The sequence below is a fragment of the Panulirus ornatus genome, chromosome 14 (genome assembly GCF_036320965.1).
Source record: "Panulirus ornatus isolate Po-2019 chromosome 14, ASM3632096v1, whole genome shotgun sequence".
In the NCBI taxonomy this organism is placed as follows: Eukaryota; Metazoa; Arthropoda; class Malacostraca; order Decapoda; family Palinuridae; genus Panulirus; species Panulirus ornatus.
The window spans coordinates 15,224,954-15,243,748 of record NC_092237.1 but is presented as its reverse complement, the minus strand read 5'-3'; the positions used below and the strand labels follow the sequence as shown (position 1 = coordinate 15,243,748).

At 41.6% G+C, this 18,795-nt stretch overlaps 1 protein-coding gene across 4 annotated transcripts in view; it reads left to right on the top strand.

Annotated features, from left to right (window-relative positions):
* Positions 1-18,795, top strand: part of LOC139753328 (ATP-binding cassette sub-family C member 5-like) — a 525,518-nt gene that overhangs the window by 331,482 nt on the left and 175,241 nt on the right. For all 4 annotated transcript variants that reach the window (XM_071669664.1, XM_071669665.1, XM_071669663.1 and 1 more), the window contains one exon: positions 5,524-5,604. In XM_071669664.1, coding sequence (XP_071525765.1) covers positions 5,524-5,604 — 81 coding nt within the window. The remainder of the gene's footprint in view (positions 1-5,523; positions 5,605-18,795) is intronic.

Here is an 18,795-nt window from a genome sequence, read left to right as displayed (position 1 = left end):
AACTCGATCAAACCACCTCACACCACACATTGTCCTCAAACATTTCATTTCCAGCACATCCATCCTCCTGCGCACAACTCTATCCATAGCCCACGCCTCGCAACCATACAACATTGTTGGAACCACTATTCCTTCAAACATACCCATTTTTGCTTTCCGAGATAATGTTCTCGACTTCCACACATTCTTCAAGGCTTCCAGGATTTTCGCCCCCTCCCCCATCCTATGATCCACTTCCGCTTCCATGGTTCCATCCGCTGCCAGATCCACTCCCAGATATCTGAAACACTTTACTTCCTCCAGTTTTTCTCCATTCAAACTTACCTCCCAGTTGACTTGACCCTCACCCCTACTGTACCTAATTACCTTGCTCTTATTCACATTTACTGTTAACTTTCTTCTTTCACACACTTAACCAAACTCAGTCACCAGCTTCTGCAGTTTCTCACATGAATCAGCCACCAGCGCTGTATCATCAGCGAACAACTGACTCACTTCCCAAGCTCTCTCATCCCCAACAGACTTCATACTTGCCCCTCTTCCCAAAACTCTTGCATTCACCTCCCTAACAACCCCATCCATAAACAAATTAAACAACCATGGAGACATCACACACCCCTGCCGCAAACCTACATTCACTGAGAACCAATCACTTTCCTCTCTTTCTACACATACACATGCCTTACATCCTCGATAAAAACTTTTCACTGCTTCTAACAACTTGCCTCCCACACCATATATTCTTAATACCTTCCACAGAGCATCTCAATCAACTCTATCATATGCCTTCTCCAGATCTATACATGCTACATACAAATCCATTTGCTTTTCTAAGTATTTATCACATACATTCTTCAAAGCAAACACCTGATCCACACATCCTCTACCACTTCTGAAACCACACTGCACTTCCCCAATCTGATGCTCTGTACATGCCTTCACCCTCTCAATCAATACCCTCCCATATAATTTACCAGGAATACTCAACAAACTTATACCTCTGTTATATATATATATATATATATATATATATATATATATATATATATATATATATATATATATATATATAACTCGTGATCGTATGGATGACTGGAAGCTGCGGCTCGCTGCCGCTGCACGGCATCACGAGATAGTATCGTACCGCATATCGCTAGCCAGGGAAAAGATCAAAATTCAAAATTCGGAGTACGGTTTCTACTGAATGCGTATCGCTATCACACCATCGTAAATTCGAAAAATCGTAAGTCGAGCCATCGTAAGTCTGAATCATATATATATATATATATATATATATATATATATATATATATATATATATATATATACATGATTGATGTCGATTAGAACCGGCTGTAGCAAAGCAATCTAAGATATATGACCTGTCGAGCGGGTGAAAGTTACTCGGTGAGCAAGATGTCAGTCACCTCTCCCACCAGCATCTCTTCACCTCTCCCTCTAGTTCCTCTTTCCCTCTCCCACTAGTACCTCTTCCTCTCCGACTAGTACCTCTTCACCTCTCCCACTAATACCTCTTCACCTCTCCCACCAGTACCTCTTCCCCTCTCCCACTAGCACTTCACCTCTCCCAGCAGTACCTCTTCACCTGTAGCACAGAAGAGTAAACAGTATTACAAGTGACACTTCTGGGACCCTTGATGTGCCTCATCCTTTCAACAATTGCCTCCGGAGTCCCTGGCTGTGGCAACACTCCACTAATTATCCTCCTCCTGTTGTGCCAGGATTACTCTGTCCTTGGTAAATATGACTCGCCGTTGCGTAATTCTTTTAATACCGACCACCCAGTGTCACATTATACTTACTGTAAACTTACTATCTCTTGTACGCACGGAGGGGTTAATGGAGGAGGGTTGGGGTGGGGGGGGGAATTGGTGGACGTCATATGTGTGTTGAGTGGAATGTCTATGACGTCCCTTACTTGAGGGAGGGGCCGGGGGGGGGGGGCGTCCTCTAGACAGTGGGGGGAGAAATGCTTCTGACGCCCGTTACTGTGGTATTGTCTGTGTCGCTTTTTCCTGTCGTAAAACTCGTGACGTTTCTTAACTAAAGGAGGGACTGTGATGCCCCTTAGTGTTTGTGACGCCCCTTACTGTGGTAGTGCCAGTGGTACCCCTAACTGGCTGGGGTAGTGCTGTGACACCGCTTAGTAGGGTAGTATTGCCTTTGACACCCTTTCGTGTGTAGTGCCTGTTACGCCCCATATTGGGGAGGTGTGCCTTTAATGCCCATTAAATGGGGGGGGGGGGGTTGCTGTGGCTGGGATACCCCATACTTGGGAGGAGTCCTGTGATGTTTAGTACTGGAGAGTAGTGGTTCTGACGCCTCATACTGGGGAGGAGTGCCTATGGACCCGTTATTGGAGAGGACGGTCTGTGACGACCCTTACTGGGGGCAGTGCCTGTGACGCTCCATACTTGGGCATTGCTTGTGACACTCATTATTTGGGCAGTGCCTGTGACGCTCCATATTTGGGCATTGCTTGTGACACCCATTATTGGGACAATGCCAGTGACGCTCCTTTGCTGAGGCAGTGCTTGTGATGCCCATTTTTGGTACCTGGCGAGTCATGGTGATGCTGGTACTACTGTCGTGTTGTTCCTCATCCATCACGTCCCTCTCACCCGTGGTGTTGCTCCTCATCCATCACGTCCCTCTCACCCGTAGTGTTACTCATCCATCACGTCCCTCTCACCCGTGGTTTTGTTCCTCATCCATCACGTCCCTCTCACCCGTGGTGTTGCTCCTCATCCATCACGTCCCTCTCATCCATGGTGTTGCTCCTCATTCATCACGTCGCTCTCATCCGTGGTGTTTATCCTCATCCATCACTCCCCTCTCACCCGTGTTGTTGATCGTCATCCATCACTCCCTTCACCAGTGATCATCCACCACTCCTCTCACCAGTGGTGTTGATCCTCATCCATCACTCCTCTCACCAGTGGTATTGATTATCCATCGCTTCTCTCCCCAGTGGTGTTGATCTTCCACCACTTCCCTCTCCCCACTGGTGTTGCGTAAGTCTGGATGACTTGTGTTGCTGGCCAATCCTGGCTCGGCCCACGCCCCTCTCCTGACCGTCGACACAGGGTTGTTGTTTGCATCTTCCTACGACATTAAGCTGACTGAATCATAAATAGATATTTCATTCGTTCCAAGCAATGGACCTCAAAAGCCTTAAGAAAAACAGAAGTTACAGACGAATTTCAAACTTGTAGTTATAGTTTCATGCCAAGTCATTTACAAGTTACAGTCCATTTGCGAGATGTCCACGTACATTAGACACTTCCTGTGACGTTAGACTAAGGTTTATATTCTTGTCGTTGGTGGTGAAGACAGCTGCAACAAAGGCAACACAGCGCCGAGGCCATTAAGCTGCTGTCATGTTGCATGGATAACAGACATTCATCCTAGGCTGGTAGGCAAGTGACTTGCATTGTGTACACTCACCTTACCAGTGTTCATGTTCGTAGTCATGATCAGATCCATATACGTGTGTTCGCTCACGTAATCCATGTAGGTGGTTGGGAGTTAATGGGTGTATACAGCTGGAGGCACCACATGCCTTATACAAATTCATTCTCATTAGCGACACAAACATATATATTATTATTTACAGTTTATGGTAGGATTAATATTTTTTTCATTATTTTTTGGCGCTCGTTTGTAGAAAAAAATGTCCACACTTGACTGACCGTGAAGCAGGTGGGGAGTCTAGAGAGGGAAGGGGCGTCCGGGGGTGAAGATCTGGGGAAGAGATGGTCGTACAGAGGAAGGGTGTCTGGGGTGGGGAGCGTCTGTCCTTGGGGTGGTTATTGGGAGGGGAGGGCGGATATACTCAACAGACTTACACCTCTCTACTTCAGACATTTACTTTTGTTCCCCTTTCCTTTTCATAATGGCAGTATGCAGGCATTTTGCCAATCTTGAGGTACCTCGCCATCAATAATCCTAAGTAACCAATGAGTAACACAGTCGCCTCCATTTTTGATAAATTTAGCTGTTGTCGCCTTGCCATTCTTCATCGTATGCATGGTTTTCACTACATTTTATTATTTTCACCAAAGCAAATTACCGTGACTCTTACTTCGCACACCTTCTTAAGCTTATATAATACTCCTTCAACAGTCCTTCATATTTCTCCGATTTCCTCTTCATATCATCTCCCATTCCTCACCCCCACTCCCATAGTTTCATTTACTCTCGCCTATCGCTATTCTACACTCGAGGAGCTGGATATATATATATATATATATATATATATATATATATATATATATATATATATATATATATATATATATATATATATATTATACTATTCGCCATTTCCCGCATCAGTGAGGTAGCATTAACAGAGGACTGAGCTTTTGAGGGAATATCCTCACTTGGCCCAGCCCAATTCTCTGTTCCTTCTTTTGGAAAATTGAAAACAAGAGGGGAGGATTTCCAGCCTCCCGCTCCCATATATATATATATATATATATATATATATATATATATATATATATATATATATATATATATATGTATATATATATATATTTGTGTATATATATATATATATATATATATATATATATATATATATATATATATATATATAATATATATATGTATATATATATATTTGTATATATATATATATATATATATATATATATATATATATATATATATATATATATATATGTATATATATATATATATATATATATATATATATATATATATATATATATATATATATATATATATATATTTCTTTTCTTTCTTTTAAACTATTCGCCATTTCCCGCGTTAGCGAGGTAGCGTTAAGAACAGACGGGACAGCTACAAAGTATAAAAAAAAAAAAATATATATATATATATATATATATATATATATGTGTGTGTGTGTGTGTGTGTGTGTGTGTGTGTGATATATATTCATTCATTATTATTGTTACTGATCACGTTAAAAAGATCAAGTAATGGACTGCTGAGACACCTTAAAGGCTTAAAACATCAGCTTGGAATTATATGTAACAAATAGTCGATTAGAATCTAGTGGTAACAACCTTTGAAACTTATAAAAACATTGGATGGTCACATAGTCTGTCAGGATGCATAGGTAATGATGCCGTTTCAGTGTCTTCAGGTAATGCCAGGCCCATTGCTTGAAAACGTTACTTCCATTGTTTTGCTTTTCGTTCATCGATGAATGAGAGTCCCATTCCACAGGATCCACGTACATTGAATTTCATATGAGTTGTGTGATACATTAGGCTGACATGATTGCTGTTCTCTCTCTCTCTCTCTCTCTCTCTCTCTCTCTCTCTCTCTCTCTCTCTCTCTCTCTCTCTCTCTCTCTCTCCATATGAAAGCATTCTATAAAGCAAATTATATGAATAGATGACTTACATAAAAAAAAATATCATTGTACATGGTGATTATTATAGTTTCGAAATTGTGAACAAATCGTGACCAAAATTCACGACTTAATTTTTTTCCTTCCTCCTCCAGAGAGCAGAAGAAGAAGAGATGCTGCAGCTCCAAATACAGCCGGGCCCTGAAGCACCTCCTGCCTGTCCGTCCGCCACGCAAGTGAGTGACTGACCCACAGTTCCTTACCTCTCAAGAATCAGTGACGACACTGCACCAGCCTTCCTGATAATTTTATATAAGTACAGTTTTGTACTCTCTTCTCGTCCTTGGGAGCCTCTCCCTGTAACTCAGCTCTCTTAATTCTGATACCATCTTTATTACCCTGCCCATGAGCTTCTGGATTAACTTTTTGTGCTTCTGTATGTGTAGTGACAAAAAATGAGAGAAGTATTTTATTGTTTTGGCATTATTTCGGATGTTAACTGCCGGCTAAGTATTTCCTAATCCATTGCCTGTGTGTTATTCTAATATTTGGCGGCAGACATTTTGTCTCCTTTACTGTTCTCCCAGTGTGGAAGTTTGGCAACAGGAGGGACATTGTTAACTATCAAGTCCCTCTTACACACAGATTTCTGCCGCCTATTTCCTGCTAGATGATAGCCATATTGAGGCCTTCCCTCATTGTGTCTCATCCCAGTCACTTTACACCGACGAGGTTTAAATTTCATCAACCATTTATCAGACCCACTTTGGATTCCGGATATGTTCCCTTATGAGTTAAAGCAACTCCGTGTTTTTCACCTTCCCCATGATCATTGTACTATCTACAAACGTATTCACATACGAGTCCATACCTTCTAACAAGTCATTCACATAAATCAAAAAGAGTAATGGTCCTATAACAAAACCCTACAGCACATCACTGGTGACTTCCACCCATTTCGAGATAGTTCCTCTGACATGCGTAATTTGTCCCCTTCCACTAAAGATTATCTTTTACCCATTAAAGGAGTCTCCCCCTCTTATTCCTGCCTGTTCATCAGGCTTCTTAATCTACCTCCCGTGTAATACAGTGTCAAATGTTTTATGGCAGTCCAGATACAAACAGCCCATCCAGCCTTCTCTTTTGATTAGAAGAGAGCTTACTCTCTCGTGGAAATCTGTGATTTTTATTATACATGACTTTCTTTTCCTTAAACCATGTTGCCTGTCACTTTGGTAATTTCTTCAATTCAGGAAGTCATGTACTACCGATTATTTTGAAGTGCACCATACAGATCACACTCGACAGGGAGACCTGTCTGTAATTCATTGCTTCTTCTTGGTTTCAGTTCTTTTAGATCGGTATAGTGTTTACCATCTTCCACTCCCTTGGCATTTTGCCTTTCTTCAGCAACATACTGAAAATTTTTCCAAGTGGCATATTTAGCGTATCTGCACACGTATCTTCCGCACATTTGGTGAAATTTCATCAGGACCCGGTCTTATATGGGTCAAGACACTTTAGTATTTTGTTAGTGTCCCTTGTTGATATCTCAGTGCTTTATAAGACATCCTTCCCATTTGATTTAATTGGTGTTGGGGCTTTTGAAATTTGAATCCCTCAGCCTGATTAGCTGCTCCCTACCAACAGTTTGCCTGTGATGAATTTATGGAAGAGTTTTGGAGTTTTTCTTGCCTCATCCACTGTATTCTTCTCAGAGTTTCTTTCTTCCTCCTGACTCATTCAGTTGTACTCGTTCCAAACTCTCTTGTAACTCACAAATCCTTGCCGGCTGGTGTGCCACTTTATATCTTCATCACAATACATCTCAGAGCTCTGACATTTTTTACTGAATTATTCTTCCTACACCTCAACCTTCCCACTGTATTTGAGGCTAGAGATATCCATGTTGATACACGTACAGTCATTAAAGAAAAAAAAAAGTATAGGTGCACAGTGTGCTTAAACATTATGGCACTAGCCTTAAGGAATACTGAGAAATTTGAGTCTGATCTACTTCACACTGGTGGCTCTGATGTCAGGAGGGTGTCTTATCGGCTACTAGCGACATATCCTATCAAACATCTAAGGAATGTTATATATTTATATCAATAATATATATAGTGTTTTATGCGAATAGAGACTGTTGTCTGTATTACCTGCTTCGGCATGTCGCCGAATCCACTGTGCTGCTATGTTTTGGTGAATCTCAGGCTGCCGGGCAATATCAACAAAAGCTGTAGTCCTCAGTATGGAGGGCTACAATAACTCCGCGTATTGCCTGTAAGGTTTCCATCGTGACTGCCATGACCATGACATTGGTAACTGACACTATGTAAGCTGAGCTGCGTTTTCCGTAAGGGGGGGGGGGAGGATATTGTAATCCTTATTATGTCAGGTTGCAGAACGTTGGTTGTGTGATTCAAACCTTACGAACCAAACACAACCGGGCGTACCAACCCTCCCACATAAAGAGTTGGTTGAATCATTATGGAAGGCATCAGACCCATTGTGCATCGATACTTTTTTTTTTTTTTTACTCAGTGTACTTCTTTATGTATTTAACAGAATCTCCCAATTTATGTTTCCACAGAAATTGTTCAGTGTGTTGTTTCCACGATTCTATCTCCTCTCTAGATTGTTTCATCTCTGCTGTCTTTATGTCAACATTTATCACTTTCAAACTTAAGAGTAAACAGTGTTTTTTTCCCGTTATTGCATCATGTATATCTTCGATTGTCACATTGTGCGAAGATTATATATATATATATATATATATATATATATATATATATATATATATATATATATATAAAATGATTTGGTAAACAGAGAAGAGGTAGTAAAAGCTTTGCGGAAGATGAAAGCCGGCAAGGCAGCAGGTTTGGATGGTATTGCAGTGGAATTTATTAAAAAAGGGGGTGACTGTATTGTTGACTGGTTGGTAAGGTTATTTAATGTATGTATGACTCATGGTGAGGTGCCTGAGGATTGGCGGAATGCGTGCATAGTGCCATTGTACAAAGGCAAAGGGGATAAGAGTGAGTGCTCCAATTACAGAGGAATAAGTTTGTTGAGTGTTCTTGGTAAATTATATGGGAGGGTATTGATTGAGAGGGTGAAGGCATGTACAGAGCATCAGATTGGGGAAGAGCAGTGTGGTTTCAGAAGTGGTAGAGGATGTGTGGATCAGGTGTTTGCTTTGAAGAATGTATGTGAGAAATACGTAGAAAAGCAAATGGATTTGTATGTAGCATTTATGGATCTGGAGAAGGCATATGATAGAGTTGATAGAGATGCTCTGTGGAAGGTATTAAGAATATATGGTGTGGGAGGCAAGTTGTTAGAAGCAGTGAAAACTTTTTATCGAGGATGTAAGGCATGTGTACGTGTAGGAAGAGAGGAAAGTGATTGGTTCTCAGTGAATGTAGGTTTGCGGCAGGGGTGTGTGATGTCTCCATGGTTGTTTAATTTGTTTATGGATGGGGTTGTTAGGGAGGTGAATGCAAGAGTTTTGGAAAGAGGGGCAAGTATGAAGTCTGTTGGGGATGAGAGAGCTTGGGAAGTGAGTCAGTTGTTGTTCGCTGATGATACAGCGCTGGTGGCTGATTCATGTGAGAAACTGCAGAAGCTGGTGACTGAGTTTGGTAAAGTGTGTGAAAGAAGAAAGTTAAGAGTAAATGTGAATAAGAGCAAGGTTATTAGGTACAGTAGGCTTGAGGGTCAAGTCAATTGGGAGGTGAGTTTGAATGGAGAAAAACTGGAGGAAGTGAAGTGTTTTAGATATCTGGGAGTGGATCTGGCAGCGGATGGAACCATGGAAGCGGAAGTGGATCATAGGGTGGGGAGGGGGCGAAAATTCTGGGAGCCTTGAAGAATGTGTGGAAGTCGAGAACATTATCTCGGAAAGCAAAAATGGGTATGTTTGAAGGAATAGTGGTTCCAACAATGTTGTATGGTTGCGAGGCGTGGGCTATGAATAGAGTTGTTCGCAGGAGGATGGATGTGCTGGAAATGAGATGTTTGAGGACAATGTGTGGTGTGAGTTGGTTTGATCGAGTAAGTAACGTAAGGGTAAGAGAGATGTGTGGAAATAAAAAGAGCGTGGTTGAGAGAGCAGAAGAGGGTGTTTTGAAATGGTTTGGGCACATGGAGAGAATGAGTGAGGAAAGATTGACCAAGAGGATATATGTGTCGGAGGTGGAGGGAACGAGGAGAAGAGGGAGACCAAATTGGAGGTGGAAAGATGGAGTGAAAAGGATTTTGTGTGATCGGGGCCTGAACATGCAGGAGGGTGAAAGGAGGGCAAGGAATAGAGTGAATTGGATCGATGTGGTATACCGGGGTTGACGTGCTGTCAGTGGATTGAATCAAGGCATGTGAAGCGTCTGGGGTAAACCATGGAAAGCTGTGTAGGTATGTATATTTGCGTGTGTGGACGTATGTATATACTTGTGTATGGGGGTGGGTTGGGCCATTTCTTTCGTCTGTTTCCTTGCGCTACCTCGCAAACGCGGGAGACAGCGGCAAAAAAAAAAAAGAAAAAAAAAAAAAATATATATATATATATATATATATATATATATATATATATATATATATATATATTGCACATGACAGCTAGAGACTGAGTGTGAACGAATGTGGCCTTTGTCTTTTCCTAGCGCTATTTCGCGCGCGCGCGGGGGGAGGGGGGTGCCATTTCATATGTGGTAGGGTGGCGACGAGAATGGATGAGGGCAGCAAGTATGAATATGTACATGTGTATATATGTATATGTCTGTGTATGTATATGTATGTATACGTTTAGATGTATAGGTATTTATATGTGCGTGTATGTATATACATGTGTATGTGGGTGGGTTGGGCCATTTTTTCATGTTACCTTGCGCTACCTCGCTAACGCGGGTGACAGCGACAAAATATAATATATATAAATATATATATATATATATATATATATATATATATATATATATATATATATATATATATATATATATATATATATGTATCCTCTACCACTTCTGAAACCACACTGCTCTTCCCCAATCTGATGCTCTGTACATGCCTTCACCCTCTCAATCAATACCCTCCCATATAATTTACCAGGAATACTCAACAAACTTATACCTCTGTAATTTGAGCACTCACTCTTATCCCCTTTGCCTTTGTACAATGGCACTATGCACGCATTCCGCCAATCCTCAGGCACCTCACCATGAGTCATACATACATTAAATAACCTTACCAACCAGTCAATAATACAGTCACCCCCTTTTTTAATAAATTCCACTGCAATACCATCCAAACCTGCTGCCTTGCCGGCTTTCATCTTCCGCAAAGCTTTCACTACCTCTTCTCTGTTTACCAAATCATTTTCCCTAACCCTCTCACTTTGCACACCACCTCGACCAAAACACCCTATATCTGCCACTCTGTCATCAAACACATTCAACAAACCTTCAAAATACTCACTCCATCTCCTTCTCACATCACCACTACTTGTTATCACCTCCCCATTTGCGCCCTTCACTGAAGTTCCCATTTGCTCCCTTGTCTTACGCACTTTATTTACCTCCTTCCAGGTGTTTGCTTTGAAGAATGTATGTGAGAAATACTTAGAAAAGCAAATGGATTTGTATGTAGCATTTATGGATCTGGAGAAGGCATATGATAGAGTTGATAGAGATGCTCTGTCGAAGGTATTAAGAATGTGGGAGGCAAGTTGTTAGAAGCAGTGAAAAGATTTATCGAGGATGTAAGGCATGTGTACGTGCAGGAAGAGAGGAAAGTGATTGGTTCTCAGTGAATGTAGGTTTGCGGCAGGGGTGTGTGATGTCTCCATGGTTGTTTAATTTGTTTATGGATGGGGTTGTTAGGGAGGTGAATGCAAGAGTTTTGGAAAGAGGGGCAAGTATGAAGTCTATTGGGGATGAGAGAGCTTGGGAAGTGAGTCAGTTGTTGTTCGCTGATGATACAGCGCTGGTGGCTGATTCATGTGAGAAACTGCAGAAGCTGGTGACTGGTAAAGTGTGTGAAAGAAGAAAGTTACGAGTAAATGTGAATAAGAGCAAGGTAATTAGGTACAGTAGGGTTGAGGGTCAAGTCAATTGGGAGGTAAGTTTGAATGGAGAAAAACTGGAGGAAGTGAAGTGTTTTAGATATCTGGGAGTGGATCTGGCAGCGGATGGAACCATGGAAGCGGAAGTGGATCATAGGGTGGGGGAGGGGACGAAAATCCTGGGAGCCTTGAAGAATGTGTGGAAGTCGAGAACATTATCTCGGAAAGCAAAAATGGGTATGTTTGAAGGAATAGTGGTTCCAACAATGTTGTATGGTTGCGAGGCGTGGGCTATGGATAGAGTTGTGCGCAGGAGGATGGATGTGCTGGAAATGAGATGTTTGAGGACAATGTGTGGTGTGAGGTGGTTTGATCGAGTAAGTAACGTAAGGGTAAGAGAGATGTGTGGAAATAAAAAGAGCGTGGTTGAGAGAGCAGAAGAGGGTGTTTTGAAATGGTTTGGGCACATGGAGAGAATGAGTGAGGAAAGATTGACCAAGAGGATATATGTGTCGGAGGTGGAGGGAACGAGGAGAAGTGGGAGACCAAATTGGAGGTGGAAAGATGGAGTGAAAAAGATTTTGTGTGATCGGGGCCTGAACATGCAGGAGGGTGAAAGGAGGGCAAGGAATAGAGAGAATTGGATCGATGTGGTATACCGGGGTTGACGTGCTGTCAGTGGATTGAATCAGGGCATGTGAAGCGTGTAGGTATGTATATTTGCGTGTGTGGACGTATGTATATACATGTGTATGGGGGTGGGTTGGGCCATTTCATTCGTCTGTTTCCTTGCGCTACCTCGCAAACGCGGGAGACAGCCAGCGACAAAGCAAAAAAAAAAATACATATATTTATATACATACACATACATACACACACACACACACACACACACACACACACACACACACACACACACACACACACATATACATATATATACATATGAAAAATGTAAGAAATAATATAGAAAACTGAAACTTCTAGCTTGAAATGAAATGAAAAAATGTCACATAATGGTTCAACCTCTGGCTATGGAAAGGGAAATGTATAATTTATTTACACAAACGTCAATAGTAGTTCTCATCAGTTTGACCAGTGTATCAATAAGCTTCAATGTCTAAGCTACATTTTTTCCAGTTTCACTATTTTCTTGTCAAAGCACCATGTATGAAAACTATCACTCCAGTAACACAACTATAAAACATTTACTTCCCTTTAAAAAAGTTCTGGGGAAGTCTGTCTCGATACACTGCGGGACACTCTACCACCTGGCGAGGTTTGTGTTGCAATGGTTCTTGATTCACAAACGTAGTAGCATCATTTTAACATGATGTGGTCGACAGCTTGGGTTGTGTGCTAGTGTGACATATTTTTTTTCAGCAAGGATAGGTCAATCAAGCCTGATCCCTGCGGGTAGTAGCCAGAAATATCCAATGGAATCGAGCTTGCATGCGCTGACGACACCCACTGCTTCTGTAGGGTCACACGGGAGATGATGGAATGCGTGTTCGTCTGCGTCTATGTCTAAGCGTCTCAGGGTTTGTTGGGGAGGCCCTCGCCTTGCATGAAGAATCACCGGTTTCCAAATGTTCCACAACTTCATTTTCATATATATATATATATATATATATATATATATATATATATATATATATATATATATATATATATATATCTTTTTCTTTCTTTCATACTATTCGCCCTTTCCCGCATTAGCGAGGTTGCGTTAAGAACAGAGGACTGGGCCTTTGAGGGAATATCTTCACCTGGCCCCCTTCTCTGTTCCTTCTTTTGGAAAATTAAAAAAAAGAAAAAAAAACAAGAGGGGAGGATTTCCAGCCACCCGCTCCCTTCCCTTTTATTCGTCTTCTAAGACACACAGGGAATACTTGGGAAGTGTTCTTTCTCCCCTATCCCCAGGGATAATATATATATATATATATATATATATATATATATATATATATATATATATATATTTTTTTTTTTTTGCTTTGTCGCTGTTTCCCGCGTTTGCGAGGCAGCGCAAGGAAACATACAAGGAAACATATTCTGGGTAATATTTTTCCTCCACTGGTAACAAACCATGGGTTCTAAGAAGGTGGCCCAAGACAAAAAGGCCAGTATTCTTGCTTATAAGCAAGACAATCACCCCACTTCTCCACTACATAGACCTTCCACAACATATCCTAAATGGTTCACACCCACCACATCCCCCTCTCACACAGTTTAGCATTAGTAGACATGAACAGAGCATCCGACACCATTCCCTAACTTAAGATACCTACCACCACTCTTCACAACAGTGACAAAAAGTGGTTGGCCAACTTCATAGCTGGCTGCCAGGCTACTCAAAAAAAACTTCACCTCTAAAACCTAAAAACCTTGGTACTCCCATACTTTCCATAACTCTTCAATCTCTTCTTACATGATGCTCTTCCACCTCATGCAAACCACAATGTGAAGGTTCTCTTATATGCAGATGACTTTCCAAGCACATCACAGCAAACAGCAACATACATTCAATACTACAGCAAACAACTGGAAAAGTTGTTTGTATCTCCACAGAAGTCTTCAGTCACCCTTTTCAACCTAGACAGACAGGGATCCAACTTGCACCATCCCAACAACCTGAATGGCCAGTTGGCCCCACTAACAACACTACATTTGCAATACACACAACTCTCACCCTTTACCACAAACATCAACAAACTAAATGACCTCACAACACTAACTTGTCCCAGATTTAAAAAAAAAATTCCCTTCTTATCCTTATCAAAACAATTCATCCACTCCATCCCAAACTAGGCCTCACCTGTTTGACCATCCACTGTCAAAAGAAAATCTAACAAAGTTCCAAACCACAAAACCAAGCTCTCAGAACAATCACTGGCTGCTTAGCAACCACAAACAGTTGATTCCCACAGAAGAAAGAGAGATCCTCTCAATACAATCCCACCTCAATTTGCTCGCCACTCAATAATAGAAAAACATTACACTCTTCCCATCCAAAATGCTCCATAACTGATGTATTACAGCTTTAAAACTTATACTTTCAAATCTACTCAACCAAAAAAAAAAAAAAAGAACAATGACAAAACACAAACATCAAAAAGACCTGATAAGCATTAAACAATTACCTTCCCAATCCAGTCTTAAACACTACCCCCACCAGACATATGCTAATTTGAAACCATAATCCCCAGACATACATGAGTTACCCTTTCCTGCCTTTGCTTTGGACACAACCAATGTTTACAACATTACACACAACAGTTCAACACATAACAGACCCCTCATGCCCAATATCCAACTTCCATAATGAAAACTGTCCTGCACTCACCTCTTACAGATATACATACACATATCATCATCATCATCATCATATCATCACACCCCTTAACCTATGGTCCTACCCAGTGTGTTTACACAAACGTGATGAGTTAGGCAATTCCACAGGTAAGTGTACGATCATGAACATTCATAAAGCAAAAAGTACTGTAGATTTCAAGATCATAAAAATTAGTACACTTATTGAAAAAATCATGAACTACTAAAAATCACAGTAACAGTGCAGTACTTTTACAACTGGTTCTTGGTTTAGGTATTATTTGCCTATATATATATATATATATATATATATATATATATATATATGTATATGAGAGCAAATGAGAGTTGGGGTGAGAGAGTATCATTAAATTTTAGGGAGAATAAAAAGATGTTCTGGAAGGAGGTAAATAAAGTGCGTAAGACAAGGGAGCAAATGGGAACTTCAGTGAAGGGCGCAAATGGGGAGGTGATAACAAGTAGTGGTGATGTGAGAAGGAGATGGAGTGAGTATTTTGAAGGTTTGTTGAATGTGTTTGATGATAGAGTGGCAGATATAGGGTGTTTTGGTCGAGGTGGTGTGCAAAGTGAGAGGGTTAGGGAAAATGATTTGGTAAACAGAGAAGAGGTAGTGAAAGCTTTGCGGAAGATGAAAGCCGGCAAGGCAGCAGGTTTGGATGGTATTGCAGTGGAATTTATTAAAAAAGGGGGTGACTGTATTGTTGACTGGTTGGTAAGGTTATTTAATGTATGTATGACTCATGGTGAGGTGCCTGAGGATTGGCGGAATGCGTGCATAGTGCCATTGTACAAAGGCAAAGGGGATAAGAGTGAGTGCTCCAATTACAGAGGTATAAGTTTGTTGAGTATTCCTGGTAAATTATATGGGAGGGTATTGATTGAGAGGGTGAAGGCATGTACAGAGCATCAGATTGGGGAAGAGCTGTGTGGTTTCAGAAGTAGTAGAGGATGTGTGGATCAGGTGTTTGCTTTGAAGAATGTATGTGAGAAATACTTAGAAAAGCAAATGGATTTGTATGTAGCATTTATGGATCTGGAGAAGGCATATGATAGAGTTGATAGAGATGCTCTGTGGAAGGTATTAAGAATATATGGTGTGGGAGGCAAGTTGTTAGAAGCAGTGAAAAGTTTTTATCGAGGATGTGAGGCATGTGTACGTGTAGGAAGAGAGGAAAGTGATTGGTTCTCAGTGAATGTAGGTTTGCGGCAGGGGTGTGTGATGTCTCCATGGTTGTTTAATTTGTTTATGGATGGGGCTGTTAGGGAGGTAAATGCAAGAGTCTTGGAAAGAGGGGCAAGTATGAAGTCTGTTGGGGATGAGAGAGCTTGGGAAATGAGTCAGTTGTTGTTCGCTGATGATACAGCGCTGGTGGCTGATTCATGTGAGAAACTGCAGAAGCTGGTGACTGAGTTTGGTAAAGTGTGTGTAAGAAGAAAGTTAAGAGTAAATGTGAATAAGAGCAAGGTTATTAGGTACAGTAGGGTTGAGGGTCAAGTCAATTGGGAGGTGAGTTTGAATGGAGAAAAACTGGAGGAAGTGAAGTGTTTTAGATATCTGGGAGTGGATCTGGCAGCGGATGGAACCATGGAAGCGGAAGTGGATCATAGGGTGGGGGAGGGGGCGAAAATTCTGGGGGCCTTGAAGAATGTGTGGAAGTCGAGAACATTATCTCGGAAAGCAAAAATGGGTATGTTTGAAGGAATAGTGGTTCCAACAATGTTGTATGGTTGCGAGGCGTGGGCTATGGATAGAGTTGTGCGCAGGAGGATGGATGTGCTGGAAATGAGATGTTTGAGGACAATGTGTGGTGTGAGGTGGTTTGATCGAGTGAGTAACGTAAGGGTAAGAGAGATGTGTAGAAATAAAAAGAGCGTGGTTGAGAGAGCAGAAGAGGGTGTTTTGAAGTGGTTTGGGCACAAGGAGAGAATGAGTGAGGAAAGATTGACCAAGAGAATATATGTGTCGGAGGTGGAGGGAACGAGGAGAAGAGGGAGACCAAATTGGAGGTGGAAAGATGGAGTGAAAAAGATTTTGTGTGATCGGGGCCTGAACATGCAGGAGGGTGAAAGGAGGGCAAGGAATAGAGTGAATTGGAGCTATGTGGTATACCGGGGTTGACGTGCTGTCAGTGGATTGAATCAAGGCATGTGAAGCGTCTGGGGTAAACCATGGAAAGCTGTGTAGGTATGTATATTTGCGTGTGTGGACGTATGTATATACATGTGTATTGGGGGTGGGTTGGGCCATTTCTTTCATCTGTTTCCTTGCGCTACCTCGCAAACGCGGGAGACCGACAAAGTATAATAAAATATAATAATTAGGGAATCAGTGATGATTGCGCAAAAGATGCTTGTGGCATGAGAAGAGTGGGAGGTGGGCTGAGTTCTGGAAGGAGGTAAATAGGGTGCGTAAGACAAGGGAGCAAATGGGAACTTCAGTGAAGGGCGTAAATGGGGAGGTGATAACAAGTAGCGGTGATGTGAGAAGGAGATGGAATGAGTATTTTGAAGGTTTGTTGAATGTGTCTGATGACAGAGTGGCAGATATAGGGTGTTTTGGTCCAGGTGGTGTGCAAAGTGAGAGGGTTAGGGAAAATGATTTGGTAAACAGAGAAGAGGTAGTAAAAGCTTTGCGGAAGATGAAAGCCGGCAAGGCAGCAGGTTTGGATGGTATTGCAGTGGAATTTATTAAAAAAGGGGGTGACTGTATTGTTGACTGGTTGGTAAGGTTATTTAATGTATGTATGACTCATGGTGAGGTGCCTGAGGATTGGCGGAATGCTTGCATAGTACCATTGTACAAAGGCAAAGGGGATGAGAGTGAGTGCTCAAATTACAGAGGTATAAGTTTGTTGAGTATTCCTGGTAAATTATATGGGAGGGTATTGATTGAGAGGGTGAAGGCATGTACAGAGCATCAGATTGGGGAAGAACAGTGCGGTTTCAGAAGTGGTAGAGGATGTGTGGATCAGGTGTTTGCTTTGAAGAATGTATGTGAGAAATACATAGAAAAGCAAATGGATTTGTATGTAGCATTTATGGATCTGGAGAAGGCATATGATAGAGTTGATAGAGATGCTCTGTGGAAGGTATTAAGAATATATGGTGTGGGAGGCAAGTTGTTAGAAGCAGTGAAAAGTTTTTATCGAGGATGTAGGGCATGTGTACGTGTAGGAAGAGAGGAAAGTGATTGGTTCTCAGTGAATGTAGGTTTGCGGCAGGGGTGTGTGATGTCTCCATGGTTGTTTAATTTGTTTATGGATGGGGTTGTAAGGGAGGTAAATGCAAGAGTCCTGGAAAGAGGGGCAAGTATGAAGTCTGTTGGGGATGAGAGAGCTTGGGAAGTGAGTCAGTTGTTGTTCGCTGATGATACAGCGCTGGTGGCGGATTCATGTGAGAAACTGCAGAAGCTGGTGACTGAGTTTGGTAAAGTGTGTGGAAGAAGAAAGTTGAGAGTAAATGTGAATAAGAGCAAGGTTATTAGGTACAGTAGGGGTGAGGGTCAAGTCAATTGGGAGGTGAGTTTGAATGGAGAAAAACTGGAGGAAGTGAAGTGTTTTAGATATCTGGGAGTGGATCTGTCAGCGGATGGAACCATGGAAGCGGAAGTGGATCATAGGGTGGGGGAGGGGGCGAAAATTTTGGGAGCCTTGAAAAATGTGTGGAAGTCGAGAACATTATCTCGGAAAGCAAAAATGGGTATGTTTGAGGGAATAGTGGTTCCAACAATGTTGTATGGTTGCGAGGCGTGGGCTATGGATAGAGATGTGCGCAGGAGGATGGATGTGCTGGAAATGAGATGTTTGAGGACAATGTGTGGTGTGAGGTGGTTTGATCGAGTAAGTAACGTAAGGGTAAGAGAGATGTGTGGAAATAAAAAGAGCGTGGTTGAGAGAGCAGAAGAGGGTGTTTTGAAATGGTTTGGGCACATGGAGAGAATGAGTGAGGAGAGATTGACCAAGAGGATATATGTGTCGGAGGTGGAGGGAACGAGGAGAAGAGGGAGACC